We start from the raw sequence: 22,991 nt of genomic DNA on the forward strand, positions 1-22,991 counted from the left end.
ATTAAATAAAAAAACATTTCTCAGTTTTTCTCTAATACAGTAAATATTTATAGAGATAACCCACATAAATGAAAGCTATTTGAGGGAGGTCCTCAATAATTTTTAAGAGTGTAAAGAGGTCCTGAGTCCAGAAGAAAGCTGGTTTGGTTATATCAGACACAGAAGACTAAGGCAGAAAGCTTTACTACAGATGAAAAGGGACATTTAAAAATGATAAAATTGGTCACTTCAACAGAAATACATAACAGTTATAAATTTGTATGCACCTAATAGCATGGCCTCAAAAATATTTAGAACAAAACGAAAAAACAAAGAATTGGCTATAAGAATAAAGATCTAGGGGCTGGCCGGGTGGCATAGTGGTTAAGTTGGTGCACTCCGCTTCAGCAGCCATGGGTTCGCAAGTTCGGATCCCGGGCGCAGACCTATGTACCACTTATCAAGCCATGCTGTGGCGGTGTCCATTATAAAGCAGAGGAAGGTGGACACAGATGTTAGCCCAGGGGCAGCCTTCCTCAGCAAAAACAGGAGGATTGGTGACGGATGTTAGCTCAGGGCTAATCTTCCTCAAAAAAAAAAAAAAAAAAGAATAAAGATCTACCATCTACCATCATCATGGTAGTCAGGTACATAACTTTTTCTCCATGACTATGCTAACATGATCAGTACTCCATTTAATCAACAGGCAGTAGGGCACAATGAAAAATGAATAGGCTCTGAGGCAGGCAGTCCTGAATTTCAATAAAACATGCCTACTCCCAAACTAGCTGTATGAATATAAACAAGTCACTTAACTTCTCTGAACCTTGTTCCTTTATTTGTGGAGTAGGGGTGATTTCACATTACTGGGAGGATTAAAAATAAGATTTTAAAGTAGCTTATACAACACTTTCACACGCTGGGTACTAAAAATGATAGCTATTATTATTTCCTAACAATTATCCTCAATAAAAACAAGGAGTTAAAAAACCATAACCGAGGTGACCAAATAAGGCTTCAAAGAGAAATGTTTGAGGTAAACCTTGAAGAAGGAATAGGATATTAATACACACTCAAAAAAAGTCTATACACAATTGATTAAACAGTAATTTGATCCAGAAAATGCATCTGGATCAAAAGGGGGAATCTAGATGGGAAGGAAGTCAGAATAACTTGCCACCCTTCCTCTTTTAATCTTACAAATTCTTTGCTATCAAATGAAGGATGAGAACCGAGCAAAACAGATTTACAGCAAGCCTTACCTTAGAATACCATTACTTCCTCAAAATCTCTAAGAAAATGATGCTCTCCCAGTCAAAATTTCTGATATTTCTTCCACTCCCCATCCAAAACGAAATAAAACAAATAGCCACAAAAATATTCAAGAGTCCCTTTCAAAGGACTTAAATATAATAAACATAAAGGACTGTTTAAATATTCTTGAGTTTACTGCTTCAATATATTCTTTATTAGCTCTTTAAAAGTTTCCCTAGGTCCCACAAAATAAAACTGAAGCCAAGTATGTTTATCCCTCAAAGGGCTCTTGCCCACGGCAAAATTAGCATTTGGCTATACCACTTGCTACAAATATCTATTTCAAAGAATTCCTCCCACAGAAATGAGCCAATGGTCTAATAAAACATTCCCGCCACAGGGAGAAAAAGCTCTCCTATAAGGAACAGCAAAACTAAAGATGTTAAATTAGGCTGGAGGTTTTCACTAAATAAGTGTTTGGTAAATGTCGACGTCCTTTAGCTACTCAGTGATTGCTATGTTTGACAGTTATGTACAAATATGCAGAGTTGCACTTGAGATTTTTAATATCAATGCAAAAGTCCTTCAGGATCATAAATGTTGTATGGAAACAAGAATACTGAAACAGGAATCAGGAAACTGGGGTTCTAACCCCACTTCTGCCAGAAGTTAGATGAAAACTATGTAGGTCTGTTTTTTCATCTGCAAACGAAGAAGCCTAGACTGGCAGATCTGTAAAATCCCTCTCAGCTTTGCACCAGGCATTGTGTTGCCTTTCAAAACTTAAGAGTAAGCTAGCACCATCTAGTGGAATGCAAAGAATTCACTAGGTATATAATGGAAAACATTTCTACAAGCAAAATATCCAGAGCTTTAGTTTATTTTACTTCATTATTTTTTTCTAACGTTCCAAAGACAACATTTGGTAGCGAGAATTAACCCAGGCACATTACCCCTGTGAGCCACGCCATAGTAATCAAGCCTATGTGAAAATGTTAAATTACTTCAATATCTTTCATATTTATGTCACTTTTTCAGAAAGCAGTGTCATCTGAAAATAAAGCAGCAGAAAAAAAATCTCCTAGTATCTCTATCTATTTACAATGATATTTTCTAGGGATGCATTACCTGAAATTTATAAATTAACAAATTAATTGCTGGCATTAGAGAAACACTTTTTCTAGATTAAAGTTTTGCTAAAATAGCAGAGACAGAAGCTTCATGAATGAGAAAACAAAAATAATTATTTGCTCTTACACATTAACTTCATCCTTATTTTCATTTTGACCCAACATTCAATAAACGAAATATAGCAATTTACTCTTATTCTTTCTTTGTACATAAATAACTATCACTAGGATACTCTCAGTGAAAGTCAGGATAGCCATTTGTTCTGTTTATTGCTGCATCCTCAACAACTACCAGTGCTGTGTTCTAGTGCCTGGAAAAGTGCTTACACATAGTGAGTGATCAATAAATTTGCTCATTAATAAATTTATTAATGAATAAGTCTTAAAATCATTACTTTTTTTCAGCATAAAGAGTTGGAACATAGTATAACAAAGCAGTAGTAATTTTAAATATTAAATGATTATTTATTAGAGAGACAGTAGAAGGAGGTAATATAAAAATTAGGTACTAGGGTTAGACTGCTGAGTTCCAAATCCTGGCTCTATCACTTACAAACTGTGTGATCTTAGACAATTTACTTAACCTCTTTGTGCCTCAGTTTTCTTATCTGGAAAAAAAAAAAGATTTAACAGTACCTAACTCATGAGCACTTACATGAAAAGCAAATGAGTTAATATGGTAAAGCACATAAAATAAATGCCTGGGGGTAAAAAAAAAGTTATCTATTGTTATATTTATTATATTAAGTTGTGTTTTTTTCTGTAAATAAAGTTTGTAAAATAATTTTGTCATACAGCATGAAATCTTTCAAAATTAATTTAGTTTCAAAATTTTTCTGCTAGGAAACATTATCTGAAGTCAATAAAATCTAACATAAAAATGGGAGGAACAAAGAAACTAGATTATAAATTATGTGACCTATTTTTCATTGGCTTTGGCTATTCATTTAAAAACTAAATCAAAAATACTAACTCAAAATACAAAAGATTTCCCACAGATTAATTTTATAAGCTTTAATGATCACTGTGGCAACATCTATTCAAAAAATGTTTTTCCACATCACTTTAGAAAACAAAATGTTTTACCAGTTTTGCCTGAAATTTACTTCGGGGAAAGTTCAGGCAAAAGAAACCATGAAATATAATAATGATATCATAACAAACCTGAAAATTTAAACTGCAATCCACCCAAATTAAACTGAGTTATAAAAGATAAAGAGTCATATAACTTCAAGGAAAAAAAAACATAAAACATTTTAAATTAAAAGTATAATAAAATCTGTCATTAAAATAAATCCATCTTCAAAATCATCAACCTTAAGTGAAATTAATGAACTTAAATTAAAGCAATTATTTTATGCATTCAAAATATGCAACAATAACTCCAGCTCAAGTCAAAATATCTATAATCAAACACTTGTTACCAAAACAGAACCAATTACAGAAAATAATATAAAAATGTACACAGTATTCTTTAAATTACTACAAAATTTGTATGAATCTATGTATCCCAATATAATAGTTTATTTTTTACTACATTTGTCCAGAAAATATGTACCTCAATATGTAATATATCTTAGAGACACTATTTTGAATTATATTTTTAATTTATATTTCAGTTATGATTAAGGGTAATAATAATAATCAAAATCATCTCTTTCCATAGCCATAGCACACAATATGTTTAAACACTAAAGGCAATAACAAAAATATATTAGTAACTTTGTAACTTTCAATTTATAGAATTAAATTTTAAACTGTTACTTTAAAAAAGTATATTTCATATTGTGTTTCTATTTTTATAATTGAACAGTTTAATTAGAATGGACAATATTCATCAAAAATAATTTCAAATCTCCTTAAAGAGATTGACATAGTTGCTATTCTTATTTACTTAAATGCAAAGAAAGTCAAATAAAAATATGCATTAATGTTTTCTAATAAAAGACTAATTAGAGCTAACATTACATATTAATTACTGCAGTAACTACAGCTTAGTAAGAATTAGGAACAAATTAAACTTGAAACTACAAATGTAGAATATGTGGTATTGCTTCCAATTTTATTTCACCTCCTTAAGAAATATAGCATGGAATGGTAACTTATTAATTTATAAACACAAATCTATCTTTGTGCCCCTTCATAAGAGTTCTTAGCATCAATATATCATTGAAAGACAAAATCTATGCTTTTCACTTAGCTCAACCAGAAGGTAAGCAGTTCCTGAAGATGAAAAACAGACTCCAACTGGTCTTCAGAAAATCTACTTTCTGCTGTGTACTCTTCTCACACTCAATAAATACAGTGTTTTCATTGTACCCAACAGACAGCAAAGATGTCTTTTACCTTGTTTGCTCTGTACTACATGGAGATACCTCAGATACATCAATTAATACTATGGCAGTTTTCGCATAAATCTTGCCGATATCCTATCCCAGGAAATCCACTGGCTACAGAAAATTCCATACAGCACTGCTGGCAATGAAAATGAAGTAAATGGGAGTTCAAGTATTTCTTCTTACAAACAGCCTTTTTCTTTTTTTTCAAGCTAGCTTCAGTGTGTGCCAATATAGAAACATACATTGTCAATGCACTTGCCTTTATTCCAACAACAACAAAATTATTTCTATATATATTTTAAAGTAAAATTTTAAAATTAAAAATTTGTAACAAAAGTATCAGTATTTTCATATGGGAGAAGTCATGAGTGCTCCCAAAGCAGGCAGCACACACACATGGGCAAATAAACATATTAAAGAATATTACACATTATATTTTCAAAAGTGTGCCTTGAAATGTTTGCAAAATAAAAGCTTGCTTTGTGAAAACAACTATATTTTTGACATATTAAAAAAAATGGGAGATGATGGGGACTGTCTTGATCCAACTCTCCCCCTACCTCTTCTAGAAATTCATAAAGAGCAACAAAGAAATCAAAATACCCACAACCCATCTTTCCAGTGTAAATGAGAGATAAAGAAATTACGAGCTGAATTTTTTTCTAAGTGGGGTAATAAGTATCCAGGACCAACACAATCCAGGCTGAATCCACACTCATACAGAGGGACTCCTATGGAAACAGAATGGATAAGTAAGAAGTGGAGGTGATCAAGTGATGGGAGAACCTGTGTATTATCAACGAGGCCTCCCTCCAGAAAGAGGGAGCACCATCTTGAATGGGGTGACAGTACTGAGACCAAGTATGTAAGTTGAATTAATAAATGCAAATGGCCATATGAGAGAAAAACATTTAAGCTAGAATCAAAATATAAAACCCAAATCTATGCCGTATACAAGTATATGCCTAAAATAAAGTAATTCAGAAAGGTTAAATTTTTATTTTAATGGCCAAGTAGGGAAATACAAACAAAAAGAACCGTATTAGACAAGGTAGAATTTAGTCTCAAAAGCATTAAAAAGGCAAAGAAGGGAACTTATAATTTTCAAGGCTAAAATTCACAATAAAGACAACACAGTTAAAAATATCTATGAAACATCATGAAGCAACATTCGTAAAACAGAAACCAAAGGATACACCAAAACAAATGGGCTGATTAATAACAGACAAATTTAAACTAGCTCAATTCCCTCAGTCCAAGGTTGATCAAGTAGACATAGAACACCTAAAACAAATGATCACTAAGGTAGATCTTAAAGATAAAAATATAAACTCTCTATTCCCACAAAAAAAAAAAAAAAATGACCTCCTTTTCAAGTACACATGAAACATTTCTGAAAATTGACCACATAGGAAACCACAATGAGTTCTGAAAAGCAGAAATGGCATAAAAATCTTTCTATAATGACTATAATGCAATAAAACTAGAAATAATAACAAAAAAAGGCCTTTTCATATGGAAATTTAAAATCTCAGGTAAAAGATAAAATACATATAAAATTGTACAACTGACGAAAATACCTACGGAACAGAAGTTATGGACTAAGCAGTGCTTAGGGGAAAATTTATAGACTTAATAATTTATGTCAATAAGTGAAAAATGATAAAAAATAATTGAATTAAATATTTAACTCAAAAATAGAAAAAAAGCATAATAAACAGAAGAAAAGCAGAAGAAACTGGTATTCATATGTATTAGCGCTAGGGGTGCAAAATGGTACAAGCCTATAAAGTGTGCCTGGCACTACCTTCCTAAATTACAGATGTCCTTTGCCCCAACAGTACATATTGCAGGAAGTTAACCTAAAGATAAATCTGATAAAGTATGAAATGACATAGGTATCAGGTTAGTAATTATGGCAATGTGGAAGATTGGAAATCATCCAGTGTCCATGAACCAGGGACCAGTGGAATAAACTCTGGTCCATGCAGAGTTTACAATCAAATACTATGAAGCCATGGAAAAAGAATGCTATGAACTCCATAATTGTTGTTAAGTGAAAAAAAACAAGATAAAGAACAGTACTTAAAATATTCTATATTTTGTGAAAAGATTAGCATATACACATATATTTCTTAGATATATGTGTGTATATGTATGTATATTTACATATATACACATATATACACATGTTATATACATATATTATTTTATACATATATACATACACATTTATATATAAAAGTAAATGGGAAAACAGAGGGAAAGGACAGGAATGAAAGTACAATCTGTTTAGGGATGTCTTTTTTTAATGTAATTTGAATTTGGAAACATATCTGTTTTACTTATCAAAAATAAAATTGAATCAAATGGGAAAAGTGAACTAACTATGTTTCAAATTCATAACATAATCACAAAGATAAAATACTTCAGATGATCCCATCACTTTGGGGGACAAAGTGCAAGCACAAAAAGAAATGCAAAGAAATTTTAAAATTAATTTAGTAGTTTTTTTCTTAGTAGTAATATTGGCAATGTTCTTTTGAAGCTATTTTATGGATAAAAGAGATAGCAAATAGTTGTGTTAATGTTGTTATCAACCAAGGATGACAGTGGAAGAAAAAGGAATACGACTATAAAGTTAAAAAATAAATTTGAATTGGAGATACCAATATTGGATACTCAAATTGTCCTGTCCTGTGAATTTGATGGCAGATATCAAATACTGATGTCACAGGACAGGACAATTTGAGTATCAAAAACTACAATAAGGCAACTGACTGAAGTATTCTGTACTATAAAAATCTATGAGTTCATAAGAATACTAAGAAAGAGAGAAGGGGAGGAAACAGAGAGAGAGAAAGAGAAAACAAGTGCAAAAACAAAGCAAAATAAACGAAAAATAAATCCATTTGGCTCCACTGAAAATAATGAGGGCCACTAAGACCTTACTGTAAAAATTTGTCAGTACATAAGTAGGCATTTATCCCTGTCTTTCCTCTACAAACTATTTCAATATAACCACATAGTGCTTATTAAATAAAGAATTCCAGCTTAAAACAATGTGGAAGGAATGATCAAATTAGAAAGTTCAGGAGCTAGTCCGGTGGCGCAAGCAATTAAGTGCGTGCGCTCTGCTGAGGCTCTGCTGAGGCGGCCCAGGGTTCGCCGGTTCAGATCCCTGGTGCGCACCAACGCATTGCTTGTCAAGCCATACTGTGGCGGCGTCCCATGTAAAGTGGAGGAAGATGGGCAGGGATGTTAGCCCAGGGCCAGTCTTCCTCAGCTAAAAGAGGAGGATTGGCAGATGTTAGCTCAGGGCTGATCCTCCTCACCAAAAAAAAGAAAAAAACAAAGCTCACCCTTTGCATTCCCCATTGCATTCACTGATTCAAGCCACATTATCAATGGATGAAAGCATTAGATGAAAGGTTGCTGGAGAACTTGATAACGGAGGGTTTGGGCTCTCACTAGCTGTACCCAATACTCAATGTATCATCACTACGGGCAAACAAGCCCTGTACGACTCCTGATGTAAGGCAACATGAAGCACAGAGCACCACCTATGAAAAATTCCTGCCAAAACAACTGAATTTGAATCTAATCAAGCCTATTGAGCCAACTTCCATTTGCAGGAAATGCAGGGCTTAGTGAAACAATTTTAATGACAGGAAAAGAAAGTAAATGGACAAACTCAGAATGCAGGACATTGTACTGGACAATTAACATCGGTTCTGCAACAAATCAATGGCATGGAGGACTGTTACAGATTAAAGAGACTTCAAAGACTTAGGTAAATGTAATATGTGGTCATTGTTTGTGTTATGATTCAAATAAACCCAGATAATTTTGAGAAAATAAGAAAAATTGAATTATGGATTGTCAGCTATACAAGGAATCACTATTAATTTTATTAGGTGTCACAATGCATTGTGGTCAAGTAAGGAAGAACCATATTATTAAAAACCATCTCCTGAGGTATGAAAGGAGGAAATTATATGATTTTAGGATTTGCTTTAAAAAAGAAAAAATAAAATCAAAAACAGAAAAAATTAATGATGAAGCAAATGTTGAATATGGTTATATGAAATCTCCATGTATTTATTTTGTAAATTTTAGAAATTTTCAATCATAAAATAAATGAAAGAAAAAACAAAACATAAGCAAACAAACAAAAGACATCAAGAAGGCCTAAGCAGAACCAGGCCTAAACTCAGACAGTAGGCTTACTTCTACTCCTCCATCTACTCCCAACCCACTGCCAGGTACTTCAGTCCAGATCACATCTCCCAAATATTATAGAACAGAGGAGGTGGAAAGGACAGTAACTTTTGGGGGTCCAAAAATTTAAACCATTAGTATTGTACCAGAGTAAAGTTTTTATCTAGTTCCTGATTTTTTTGACAATCGTTGATTATTCATTCACCATTATGTAAGCCCCTATCAACTCCCTTGAGAATCTTCCAAGTTAAATAATAAAAAATAAGAGAACTTTAAGCTAGGCGGTGAAAAACACAATGAGATTTTTGTTTTAGTATTATCACACTGGAAATAGCACAGAAGTAAGTTGAAGTCAAATTTCATGGGTAGAAGAGGGAAGTTGGGTACTAACAAGTGAGAGCAGGAACAGGACACTCCTTCACAAACCTTGACAGCAAAAGGTGAGAGAGAAGGCAATGGCAGAAGTGAATGGCAACAGGAAGAATCTGACATAAGACAGGAGATAAATGATGGAGTAAGCTATCAAAGAAGACTGACACAGAAAATAGAAGGACTGGCCTTAAACAAGAAAAGACATTTTCATTGCTAAATTATATGTATTAAAAAGTATGAGGGTGGAAACAAATATAGATACATAAGTATACAGATATACAGATTAAGGGATGGAGGTAAGGGAGATTAAAGCTGATGAATTCTTTCTTTTATATGGTATTAGTAGCCCTATCTAAAGAAGGACAGGTTAGTATAAGTGATGGATGCAGGCAAGGAGAGTAGTGATGAAAGAGTTTACCAAGGAATGGTTACGCCAGTTGCCGAGAAGTGAAGAAAGCACAGGATCTATAAAAAGATGATGGCACCAAACTGTGGTATTATATTCCCCAGTAGAGCTCAGGTCACTACTGGTTATAAGAAAAGGAAGAGAAAGACGAATGTATTAATTCTAGGAGCTACTAACAACTACCCATTTGCCAGTGGTGGGAGCATATTCCTTTTATATACATTAAAAATAATTTTATTTCCTTAATAAATCTGGATAGAAGATTAAGTATGGAAAGAATAAAATAAGCAAATTAGTCATGGTGGCCTACTCTTAAAAAGGAATAAATGAAACAAAATACAATCATAAGAAATAAATGTCTATATACTCAAATTCCATTGTTCTCACCAATTCGAGTGATTTTATTATGTGAAAGTTCAAGATTTTGGATATTACTGCAGCCATCCAAACCATGAAAAGAAGTCAGTTGATTTTTATTAAGAAGAACAATACAGAGATTTTCCAAATTTTCACAGTTGATAGTCTCAATATGGTTTTCCTAAAACAAAGAAAAGATGTAATTAGTTTTATTTATATGGCTTGTTAACCAAACATTTAAAGCTTACAAAAAGTGGAAAGATGAGATATAATCTCCAAATGAATATCTGGATCTCTACCTTTTAAGATAACTATGTATAATGTTATATTATCTAGATGAAAATATTAAGTAACCTAATAAACAATTAACTGATTTTGTATTTATTAATAACCTTTTAAAATATAGAAAATACAGAGGATAATATAACAAAATATTTCAAACAATCTAAATGAACAAGAGTGAACATTTGGTTATAGTTCCTATAAAGATGTTATTTTAAAGAAACCAAACACTGAAAAAGTTGAAATCTCCCTACTTCCCCTCCTCAATCCCTTTTGGCTCCTTCCTGTCCCAAGAATACCAATATCATGAATTAGGCGTATATCTCATTTATAAGTTTATACTTTTACTACCCCTACACATCTCTGTAATACATAATGTTAGTCTCAGTGTCAACAGCATGTGTCAAGGACACAACAGCAATTCTCTTTTTAAGACCTCAGAAAGATAAAAGGGCTTTTAAGAATCTTAAGGGTGTAGCCTCCCAGCACTCCTCTCAAAAATATTTGTGAGTATAGCCTTTGTCTGGAATGAACTTAGTAAGAAGCATAGGAAACCCACAAAGTTTTAAAGGAAAATCATTGGTGGAAGCACAGCCAGTTTGAACTGAGAAGAATATAATTCAAAATGAAAAGAAGACTCTAGGCTCCCCCAATCACCTATGGGAAAGAAATGGGCTGAGAAAAATTCTCAGCTGCAAAACAGGGCACTTCTTACGGAAAAGGAAATATGCCTTGAGGATGGTGTCATAAGCCCCGTGGGCAGAACCAAGAGTCACAGAGAACAATTCCCATGGAGCAGAACTGAGTCCTTATTAAGGAATTGATGATATGTGTTCAGCTATGGACCAGGGACTGCTGTGGGTTTCTTGTTTTCTCCCATTTTGATTGGGAATGACTACTGTAATCAATCAAGCCCTGTCTCACCACTGAATGTAGGCGTGTGTGGCGGGAGAGAGGGAAGATAATTTTTTACTTTACTTCACAGATCTCTGAGTTGAGAGAACTCTATCTGAGCAGATCATTTCCACTTGGATCTGATTTATATGAGAAGATTCTGTGCTTCAAGTCTGAGTTTGATGCCATAAAAGTTGATGAGACTTTGGGGTCTTTGGGACATGAGCATATTTTGCATGTGGTAAGGATGTGACTCTTTAGGAGCTAGAGGGTAGATTGTAGTAGACTGTTAATTTGATAGCCCTCGATAAACCTCATAACCCAAGGTTCACACATCCAGACAGTCCCCTCCCACATGAACTCAGGGCTTGGCCAATAGAACATTAGCTAGCATGATGCCAGCAGATCCTTGATATACTCTTGCATATTGGAGCTTGTCTTTTTGGAATGCATCACTCTTAGAATTCGGCCACCATGTAAAGAAGTCCAGGAAAGCAGACAGAGAGACATTGAATTCCTACCTCCCAAGGTATCAGACATATAAGAGAAGCATTTTGGACATTCCAGCCCCAGCTACAAATTTCATGAGACCCAATCAACACAATATGAAGCAGAAGAAATGTCCAGACAAACCTAGTCTCAATTCATGGCCCACAGGACTATGAGCAAATAAAATGGTTGTAGTTTTAATTTACTAAGTAATGTGGTTATTTGTCAGGCAGCCAAAAGTAACAAAAACAGTAACTACATTATCTGCAAATAGAGATAAGTAATTTCCAGGTCATACCACCTTATCATCTTCCCTCTTTGGCTCTCACAAAGTTTGGCCCTTGATCTCTTTTGACCTTGAGTTAGAGGTTATTTTAGTACATGTTTCTTCAAAATTGTCATTTATGAAATGTAGACATGAATACATTTTATATTTTAAGACTAACAATGAGGAGAACAGGGGACATACCTGTGCATCAATGTACTTCAGTTTTTTGCAGTTACTCAGGCTGTGCAAAGAAGTTAATCCACAGCGTTGAAGAGACAGAAATTGAAGATTTGTGCACTCTGCCAGAGTGGAGAGACTACAGCCTGGCAAATCTTGAAATGTAACTGTTGTAACCTAGACAATTCAAGAAAATTGGAGTCCACAATATTATCTAACAATAATGATTATAAACTATACTAGTCTTGCAGAATTGCTTTAAAAAATTCATCTAAAAAAAGTAATGCTATCTATTGAAACTCACATTTATTAACAACTCAATTCCATTTAAACTATCTGGCCTCTTTTGTTCCCCACATAGAAAGGCAAAATAATGCAATCATCCATGACCAATTCAAGTTCAAAAGAAATAAGCATAGAAGCAATAACAAACTATAATTATTTATTAGCTCACTCCCTGATTTTTTACCAAATTCACTTTCCTTGTTTTCACGTCCTTGGCATTATTTCCAGGCTTGCACTCATGAATGTGTAAGGCCTGGGTTTGGCAGTATCTAGGGATACCTGGACAGTACCAGGAGCCACAACAGGTCAGGAGATAGATTTTGTGTCCGACCTGCCACGCTTCAACTAGAATAGCTCAGCTATCTTCCAGAAAAGAAGAAAGTTTGACTGAGAAGAGATATTATAAAACCTGTAATAAGTAGAACCCTTCAATAATAATTGAACCAGGTAATACAAATAACATTCTAGTACAAGTCTTCTGCAATACAAAGGTATGGATCATTCCGTAGGCCAGAGCATAGAATCCGTGGCAGAACAAATCATGACTAGTAATTTTTTTTTGTATTTTTCAAACATTTTGAAGACCATACATTTACAACATTTCTTATTATTGAGATATTATTGTGGACTCAACACTTCAGAAAGCTTTTTCCTTAAGAAACTCTTCTTTTTGGTGTTAGTCTTTTTAACTCAGGAGAATTCAATATCAAAGAATGTATTCAACTTTACGATATGTATATTAAAAATTACACTTATAGTTCTACAAGAATATGTCAGATAGAAATATTTTTGGATTACTGAAAAGCACTCCACTTACTAAAATCAAGAGCTCTCATCTAAGTAAAATGGCAGAGAAATCATGTAATAATATGTTGGCTCCTCACTATAATTGAGTCCATGCACTGAAATAAGCATATAAGTTAAATCAATTTATAGTAAGAATACTTTCATATTGCCATATCAAAAATCCTAAAGCCAGGTTTCCCATGTACTGAATAACAATTTAAAAATTTTTAACTTCATAAGAAGAGTCTAGAGTATTATCATACTCAAAATAGAAATTCAAAGAATATTGTACTGAAATTGAAAGCATTATTGCTTCAGAAAAAGCTGGAAAAAGTATAAAATTCTTAAGTGCCGTAACTCCTCTTCATATGGAACATTTCCTGTGCATTAAACTAAAAGTTTTTAATTTACATATTTATGTAAGTGAATGGGAAGACCACATGTTCATGGAGATGTAAAGGAGATTAAGTCTACTCCTTGCTTTAAGTAGCAAAAGCAATTATCTATATTTAAAAACTTTGGGTGAATAAAAATTTCTAGTTTCATAATTATTTTAGGAATTTCCCGATTATTCATAAGCTAAAACAACTTTGAAACAAATTTCTTTTTCATAATTTTTCAGAAAGAAAAATATTCAGCAATTTGTGTCAAAATAATGCTCATTTAATTTGTGCACAAAGAGATACCATAAATTCTGTAACTGGAAAACTGACTCTATACTAAAAAATTAACATACTACTTAGAATCAAGCACTTAAAATCTGAAAACTCTACAACTGCAGCTTTATAATAACAAATGCTACTTACTACCTAGATTATCTTATAATTTATATTATTCTGCCTGATTTAATAATATACTGCTTACAATCAACTAAATAAACACAATTAAGTTCTAGTTATTATGATGTAGCAATTTCTCTAGTTTAATTTAATTACAGTACAGGAGTGGCAACTGCTGTAGTGTCCTTGTTAATGGTATCTACTTGTGAATATGAGGCATTTCAGAATATTTCCTCCTCCCTTTTATTGAACATTTAAAAAATTTCCTTACAATATAGCAATTTATTCTCTTCCCTACCTTAGATTTTTCCAAACATGAGATCAAAATAAATTTTTACATTAATCATTTACTGATACATGCATGACAATAATAACATAAATAAAACTGTTTTATGCTCCATAAACTAAGGTCAATATGGAACTAGTACTCACAGGTGTCCATCACTGCATGGTCAGCTTGAAAAAGAACTACTGGAGCATAGTGAATGTTCACTGACTGTTTCTTAAGTAAATAAGTAAACAGCCTCAGCCCTGTGGCAAAACTAAAACATACTTACAGCATTCATAGTTTCTTTCCCTTATAAAGAGTAACATAAAAATATTTGAAAGATTAATACTTTCAGGATCTCATGACTTGAAAATGAACTATTCTACCTATAGAAACTATGACTCATTCAATATATTTTAATTAAAGATCACAAATCAGTTTTCCACTTAATCATCTATATTTCCCCAAATCCTTGACAGTTCATGATACATGAAATGACCTAAAATAACTCTATATTTTTTAGAGAGTTCATTCTCAATTATTCTTGAGTTCAACCCAAGGAGTTTCAGTCATCTGTGGGAAACTGTAAGCACAAAAGTCACAAAAGCAATGATTCTATGTTTTGCTTTTCCCAGAACATCTGTTCAGTGCCACAACCTCAAATCTGTTCCACCCAGAGAAATAATATTGTATAAAAAATCATCTGCAGAGACTGAGTCAAAGGTATGATTAGTGGCTTAAATGAAAGAGAATCTAACTTCAATTAAGTCATGTACTGTATGATTTCACTCATAAGTGGAAGATAAAACAACAACAAACAAACACATAGACACAGAGAACAGATTGGTGGTTACTAGAGGGGGAAGAGGTAGGCGCAGGGTGAAAGGGGTAGAAGACCACATGTATATGGTGACGGATGGCAACTGGACTTTTGGTGGTGAACCCAATGTAGCCTATGCAAAAGTCGAAATATAATGTACACCTGAAATTTACATAATGTTTTAACCACAAGCCCACTACTAGAGCCAGTTCTAACAGAGCCCATCTCTTATCAACAGAGTGATTAAGAATCATCTTTCAGAAAATTTGCAAAGTCATGTAGCCAAAGCATATGCAGAAGAAGAAATCTTGACCTGAAATGACTGGAGAATCAACGATTTTCCTCTCCATGGAACCAAAGGACTGGGACATGACCAGAACGCAAAAGTTAGACTTATCAGAAGCGAGGGGTCCATCATCCTGGAAGATCTGGTGTTAAAATTCCTTCCCTACCTTACCATAAATGTTTAAAACCTTATCATAAATGTTTAGAACTTTACCACAAATGCTTAAAGCCCACCAATCAAAACCTGTCCTGCCAGCATTTCCACATGCCAGCCTGTTCTCCCTAACCTCTTAAATTTCATCCCCATACCCTGAATTGAGGAGACAGATCTGAGGGCACATGTCCCATCTCCTTGCAGATCAGTCTTGCAAAATAAAGCTACATTTCTTTTCCCAAAAGCTGACACCATAATAATTGGCTTTTTTTTAATGTACATTGGGCAACAGAATCCCAATTTTGTACAGTAACAATTTTTGGTGACCACAAAGGGACAAGGTCCTGTGACTGCCCACCTGAGGCTAAGGATCCCCTGGTGGGGTGCGGGGTCTTTTTGTCAACCCTAAGCCACTGCCTAGACAATTTTATATAGAGGGTCTGCTGATCGGATTCCCATTTCCCACTGCAGTGCTCCAGGCCCCAAAGGATCTTGTTTCTTTTGGGAGAATAAACAGCTTCTGGATCAAGACGTCTCTGGGCTCTGAGTGAGTAACTTTAAGAAAGCGATTGTCCTTTACCTCGTGTCTCCCATTTGATTTGCTGGAACTGCAAATTTAGCTTGTATTCTGGGGAATCCTGGCAGGCTGAGGACCGAACCTTGGGCCTGAACCACCTAAGGTAATTAAAGGCAGGATAAGAGGTTCACTCATGAACTTTCTTTTGGTTCTGGACGACAAATCTGGTTCTGAGTAGCTCCTGGCACTGGTTCTGAGCCACTCCTAGAAAACCAGCTAGTATTCTGGTCTATGTTATATGTAGAACTGTGCTGTGTGTTAATGTTTGTCTATGACTAACTGTTTTTTCTTAGAATTGGCTGCTTGGGGACTGAGTTCTTGGTGATCATAACAAACTTTCTCTTTAGATTAATCTTACGAGGTTCTTCCGACTCCCAAGAGAAGAGGCACTGTTCCCTCCAGTCCTTCGGGACATTCCCAGGTGACTGGGGATTTCACAGAGGTGTCAGGGTGTCTGTCCGTGATGTGCAATGTCCTCAGAGGGACACCATTCTGAAGAACATATCTTATTGGGACCTTATTGTTTGTGATGAGGCAGTTGGTGGCGGCAGCTCGTCCAGGTTCAATCACCCGAACTTTGTGGATGCCAGAACACATAAGGGAAAAAGCCAACTTCTTGGTTATTCTTGGGGGAGCTGTCCCCACAAGCACACTATCAGTCCTTAAATACCTTTCCCTAGAAAGAGCTTGTTTGTTGCAGCTACCTTGATAAAAGCCCCCCCAAAATGGGAAATAAAAATGGTATACCAGAGTGTAGAATGTATACATTGCCCACCAGGATACATTCTTCAAAATTGGGCAATGTTCAGTTATAAGTCCATGAAGAAAAAGAAAATGATTTTCTTTTGTAACACAAGCTGGCCCCGATACTCATTGGGGTCAGATGAGGTGTGGCCCCAGAACAGGTCTCTGAACTATAATACCACCTTGCAATTAGACCTATTCTGTAAAAGAGAAAAGAAATGGGACGAGATCCCTTATGTACAGTCTTTTACGTCTTTACATCAGAATAAGAATTTAGAAAAAAGATGTAAGATCATGGTTCAGATGGAGGATCCATAGGAAAAACCTATTCTCCCTATTCTATTCTCCTAGAATCAAAGTCAGATGGTGACCTTGTCCTTCCTCATCTGCTGTCTCCTACACTGCCTTTACTGTATGCTGGAGGCATAGGCAGAGATGACCGGGAAGGGCATAATGACCTCCCTGAAGCCACTGGCTCAGCTTTATACCTCCCTTTAACTAATAGTCAGACAGAAATGGTCTCCCCACCTCATACCCATTGGAGTACTCGATTCAGTCCAGAGAATGTTCCACCCCAGGCAGGGCAATTCCCACTAAGGCAAGTCCCTGCAGGTCTGGATGACCAAGGCCAACCCAGAGGATTTTTATACATGCATAATCCCTTTTCAACTTTGGACTTATACAACTGGAAAAACAACATGCCTACTTATCAAGATGATCCCCCAAAAGATGGAAAGTTTATTTATGCCCATCTTTGCTACTCATGATCCCAACTGCGCCAACATTCAGGCCCTTATAAACACCCTCCTCACCCCAGAGGAGCATAGGATGATACTGGACGAAGCTCATCAGGATGCCGAGAGACTCCATGAGTTACATCCTAACAATCCAATCAGTGCTCCAGCAGTAGAGGCCATATCTGAGGTTGACCTAGGCTGGGACGCCAACCTCAGAGGCTGGGCAAGGTTAAACCATTATAAAGCATGTTTAATAACTGGAATGTGGAGGGGTGTCCCAAAACTGAAGAGCTTAAATAAGGTCTAGGAGGTACAACAAGAGCCAAAATAAAATCCTTTGACCTTTCTAAAGAGAGTCTTTGAAGACTACAGAAAGTATACTGACATTGACCCAGAGCATCTGGATAACATGAGGCTGATCAATATGACCTTTATCAGCCAGATTGCCCCTGATATAAGGAAGAGCCTGCAAAAATTGGAAGGGAGATTAGGGATGCCCATGTCACAGCTTGTTGAGATTGTTTTTAAGGTGTTTAACAGCTGCAACCAGGAATAAGAGAAACAAAAACAACAGGAGATGTAAAAACAAGCCACTCTACTCACTACAGCCCTTAGTCACAATCTGCCTAGGCCAATGAGAAAAGGCAGACAGCCATGAGTAAAACCCCCAGGGCCCCCACCTTCTAACCACAAGGGAAATTCAGCCCTGGGGCCAAGACAATGGGCTTCCCGTAAGCAGGAAGGCCATTGGAAAAGGGAATATCCCAACTGTTCTTGGAAGTTGAGAGAGGAAACAAATGTGCCTAAACACCAGATGCACCAATTTGCTGACAGCAACCAAGAATGACGGAGCCCAGGAGCTCCTCTAGATGTCACCAGCTCCATCAATATTCCCCACAAGGAACCCCAGGTAACAACAGCAGTGGGAAAGAAATTTATAGACTTCATAAGTGACACAGAAGCTACTTATTCTGTACTAAACACCAGACAGGAACCCCTTTCCCCCAAAATCACATCCATTATTGGTGTCTCTGGGGAAGTCTCTCATAAGCCTTTCTTACAATTGCTGGAGTGTAACATAGGGAAAACATATCTAAAGCATAGCTTTCTATATATGCCTGAGTGACCTATTCCATTGTTGGGATAAGATCTACTAACAAAATTAAATGCCCAAGTGACCTCTACACCAGAAAAAAGTAGACACTGAAGTCCTCCCAGATCAAGCCTGTGGCTTCCAAGCAGTGCTGTTACAATTGGGAGAAGAGCCTCAATCAGAAGTCTGTGAAGAAATTCTGTAAAAGGTAAGAGCGGATGTTTGGGCTGACTGATGGGAGGCCTGGAAGAGCCAAGATAGCTGATCCAATAGTAGTTAAACTCTGCCCAGACACCAAGACTGCAAATTTGAACAAATATCCTTTAAAGAGACATGCGAAAGAGGGTATAAAACCTCTGATAGCCACCTTTCTGAAATGCTAATTAATCTGACCTTGTCAGTCTCCGTATAACACTCCCATCTTGCCAGTACAAAAACCTGGGATCAGAGACTATGATTTTATACAGGATTTGAGAGCGATTAACCAAATTGTAGAGGATATACATCCAGTAGTACCAAATCCTCATACTTTACTTACAACTTTATCTGAAGACTTCCGCTGGTTTACAGTTCTGGACTTAAAGGATGCCTTTCACTGCATACCCCTAAGTCCTGAGTCCCAGGAACTGTTTGCCTTTGAATGGGACAATCCTGAAACTAATGTAAAACAATATTGTTGAATAGTACTTCCACAAGAATTTTAAAATGCCCCCACCATCTTCAGGGAAGCCTTAGGCAAGGACTTAAGGGATCTCCAGTTAAGTGAGGGAGTCTTACTTCAATATGTGGATGACACACTGATTGCTAGTAAAACTAAGGAAGCTTCAGACCAAAATACAATCCTTACTTTAAACTTCTTGGCAGAAAAGGGATGTAAAATCTCCAAGAGAAAAGCACAAATTTCTCAACTGACTGTAAAATACCTAGGATTTGAGTTATCAAAAGGACAAAGAAACTTAATGGCTGATGGAAGGGAGGCATTAGTCAGGGTGGCGGTACCCACCACCAGACGACAACTGTGAAGATTTTTAGGAATGGCTGGGTTTTGTCCTATTTGGATTCCTAACTTTGGACTCATGGCCAAACCCCTATGTGAGGCACTTAAAAGACATGACAATGAACCATAAAACTGGACTGCAGAATGCCAGAGGACATTCCATATTGTCAAGGAAAAACTTTTTAACAGCCCCAGCACTTGGTCTTCCAGACATTAGAAAGTCATTAGACCTTTTTTTCTTTTTTTTTTTGTGAGGAAGATTAGCCCTGAGCTAACATCCGTTGCCAATCTTCCTCTTTTTGCTGAGGAAGAGTGGCCCTGAGCTAATACCTGTGCCCATCTTCCTCCATTTTATATGTGGGACACCTGCCACAGCATGGCTTGATGAGTGGTCTGTAGGTCCGCACCGGGATCTGAAGCTGCAAACCCTGGGCTGCCAAAGCGGACTGTGCGAACTTAACCACTACGCCACCGGGCCGGCCCACATTTGACCTTTTTGTAAACAAACTACAAGGTGTAAGCCTTGGAGTGCTAACTCAGAATTTAGGTGCTGCCAAGAGAACAGTGGCTTACTTTTCCAAACAACTGGCCATCGTAGTAACCCAAGGGTGGCCAGTCTGCCTCCGGGCTGTAGCCATGACCTGTGAACTTTTACAAGAGGCTGAAAAATTTACCCTGGGGTGGGCAACTACTGTGCACACTCCACACTGTGTGCTACCTCTACTTGAACAAAAGGGTGCATATGGGCTTACTTCAGGGAGACTGGGCAAGTAGCAGACCATACTACTAGACAATAGAAATGTAAAATTAAAGGCGGTATCCACCCTAAATCCAGCCACCTGCTTCCCACTATGACAAGAGCACCTGTCCACGATTGTATACAAATAATTGAAGAAGTCTATTCTAGCAGACCCAGTCTGACTGACTAGCCTTTGGAGAATCCAGATATGGAAATGTTTACTGACAGGAACAGCTTCATGGACCATGGACTTTGAAAGGTCAGGTATGCAATAGCAACTCATCAGGAGGTCCTAGAAACAGAAGCCCTCTGGTATGTCTACCCAGAAGGCAGAAGTCATAGTCCTCACAAGAGCCCTGCATCTTGCAGCTAAGAGAAAGATAACCATTTATACTGATTACAAGTATGCCTTCTCTGTCATGCACGAACATGGGACCACATGGAAAGAGAGAGGTCTACTAACATCAGGAAGCAAAGAGATTAAACACATGGAAGAGATACTGGCCTTATTACATTTTGTTACGATGTCAGGAAAGTGGCCATAGTACATTGCCCAGGCCACCAAAAGACTGACAGTTACATAGCTAAAGGAAATAATTTGGCTGATCTGGCTGCAAAATAGGCAGCCAGAACCAAAAGCCCAAATCCTAAGGCCCTAGCACTCATCCTGAGTGTGGATCTGTCCCTGTTTAAGCCTCAGTATTCAGAAATGGATTTAAACAGGGCAGATGAATGGGGATTTCATACTGACTCTCGAGGCCTAGATGGTAATCAGTACCAAACAAATAAACAAGCTGGATTTATAATGAAAAGGGACTAATGCTTATACCTGAACACTTAATGGAAAAAATCATTACTCATCTACATCAAGGAACCCATCATGGGAGAGACTCAACCTATCATTGGCTACAAAAGCTTATTATTGGTCCACAAATGCAAAGGACTATGCAAAAAGTAGTACAAAATTGCTTGATTTGTGCCAGAAACAATCCCCAAGCCAGGCCACCTCCAATAATCAAAGGGGTGCAAACCCAAGGGACAGAACCAGGAGATGATTGGGAAATAGACTTTACCATGACACCAAGAGCCATGGGAAATTATAGATATTTGCTGGTATTTGTGGACACCTTCACAGGATGGGTAGAAGCCTTTCCATGTAGGACAGAAAAGGCTCCCAAAGTAACAAAGGCCTTACTAAAGGAAATTATCCCTCGTTTTGGGCTGCCTATTTTAATTCAAAGCAACAATGAAGGAGTTTTCATAGCCAAAGTAACACAAGAGATGTCTGGAGCCCTCGGAATACAATGCAAGTTACATGCTTCACGGAGACCTCAGTCTACAGGAAAGACTGAAAAGATGAATCATACTTTAAAGAAAACAACTGCCAAAATACATCAGGAAAGCAACTTAACATGGGATAAAGTCTTGCCAGTTGCCCTGCCTAGGGTAAGAATAGCCCCTAGAAGTAGGTTTCAATTGAGCCCTTATGAAATGTTATATGGGAGACCCCTCCTTAAAACTAAGTATTATTGCAATCTTGAAAATGGCCATATTGTTGGGCCGGCCCCGTGGCTTAGCGGTTAAGTGCGTGCGCTCCGCTGCTGGCGGCCCAGCTTAGGATCCCGGGCGCACACCAACGCACCGCTTCTCCGGCCATGCTGAGGCGACGTCCTACATACAGCAACTAGAAGGATGTGCAGCTATGACATACAACTATCTACTGGGGCTTTGGGGGAAAAAATAAATAAATAAAAATTAAAAAAAAAAGAAAACGGCCATATTGTAAAAGAATTGGATGCTATAAAATGTGTACAGTCTCTAGGTGTTACTTTATCTGTTATACGTAAATATGCTTCTAGCTGATTAATCTTTCCTACAGACGTTCCCCTGTATCACATAAGCCTAGAGGATTGAGTCCTCCTCAAGACTTGGAAAAGTCAACATCCTGAGGACTGACTGCAACCTAAATGGAATGAACCCTATGAAGTCCTTCTGGTTACACATTCTTCAGTAAAATGAAAAGGAGTTAAACCTTGGATACACCACTCACAAGTAAAAATAGTACTCATTTCCAGTCAGGAACCCCCTCGTCCCCTTTATAATTCTCAAACAGGTAATGCTCTTCATGGACAACAGGAAATGGAAGGATCGAATCATTCAAACAATGGGTGGCCATGGAGTCCTACGGCTTGCAGTTCTAACCCAAGGGTATTCCTGTGACCCTCTAACTGATCTCAAGTTACTTTTCAGAAAAAGCAACAAAAACTGAGGAAACTCTTGGAACTCCAGGTACCAGGCTGAGCGGGTTTCAACTCCCTTTCTGACATCCAAATTCAACTGACACCCAATTTCAACTGACCAATACAAATATCTCCAAACCAGGGTGAGAAGAAGAAAGTATCTGTTGTAGACAGCTGTCCCAAGACTCTAGACCAGGTCTGTATTCCTAACCTTATATTTCCTCATTTAAATTCCAGTAACATTTAAACCCTACATAATTGCTACAATAATTAATTTCTAGATTGCCTTTTTACCTACCCCAATATCTTACTCCCCGCC

The 22,991-nt window shown here is 36.6% G+C and overlaps 1 protein-coding gene across 1 annotated transcript in view; it reads right to left on the bottom strand.

Moving 5' to 3' along the window:
• The window catches only part of LRRIQ1 (leucine rich repeats and IQ motif containing 1), a 208,314-nt gene that overhangs the window by 160,732 nt on the left and 24,591 nt on the right, over nucleotides 1-22,991 (bottom strand). The window contains exons 9-10 of the mRNA XM_014788515.2: nucleotides 12,193-12,345; nucleotides 10,089-10,239 (exon numbers count right to left, since the gene is read on the bottom strand). Of these exons, the coding sequence (XP_014644001.2) occupies nucleotides 10,089-10,239; nucleotides 12,193-12,345 (304 nt within the window). The remainder of the gene's footprint in view (nucleotides 1-10,088; nucleotides 10,240-12,192; nucleotides 12,346-22,991) is intronic.

This window comes from Ceratotherium simum, chromosome 25, assembly GCF_057802395.1.
Source record: "Ceratotherium simum simum isolate JZ-2026a chromosome 25, ASM5780239v1, whole genome shotgun sequence".
Classification (NCBI taxonomy): Eukaryota; Metazoa; Chordata; class Mammalia; order Perissodactyla; family Rhinocerotidae; genus Ceratotherium; species Ceratotherium simum.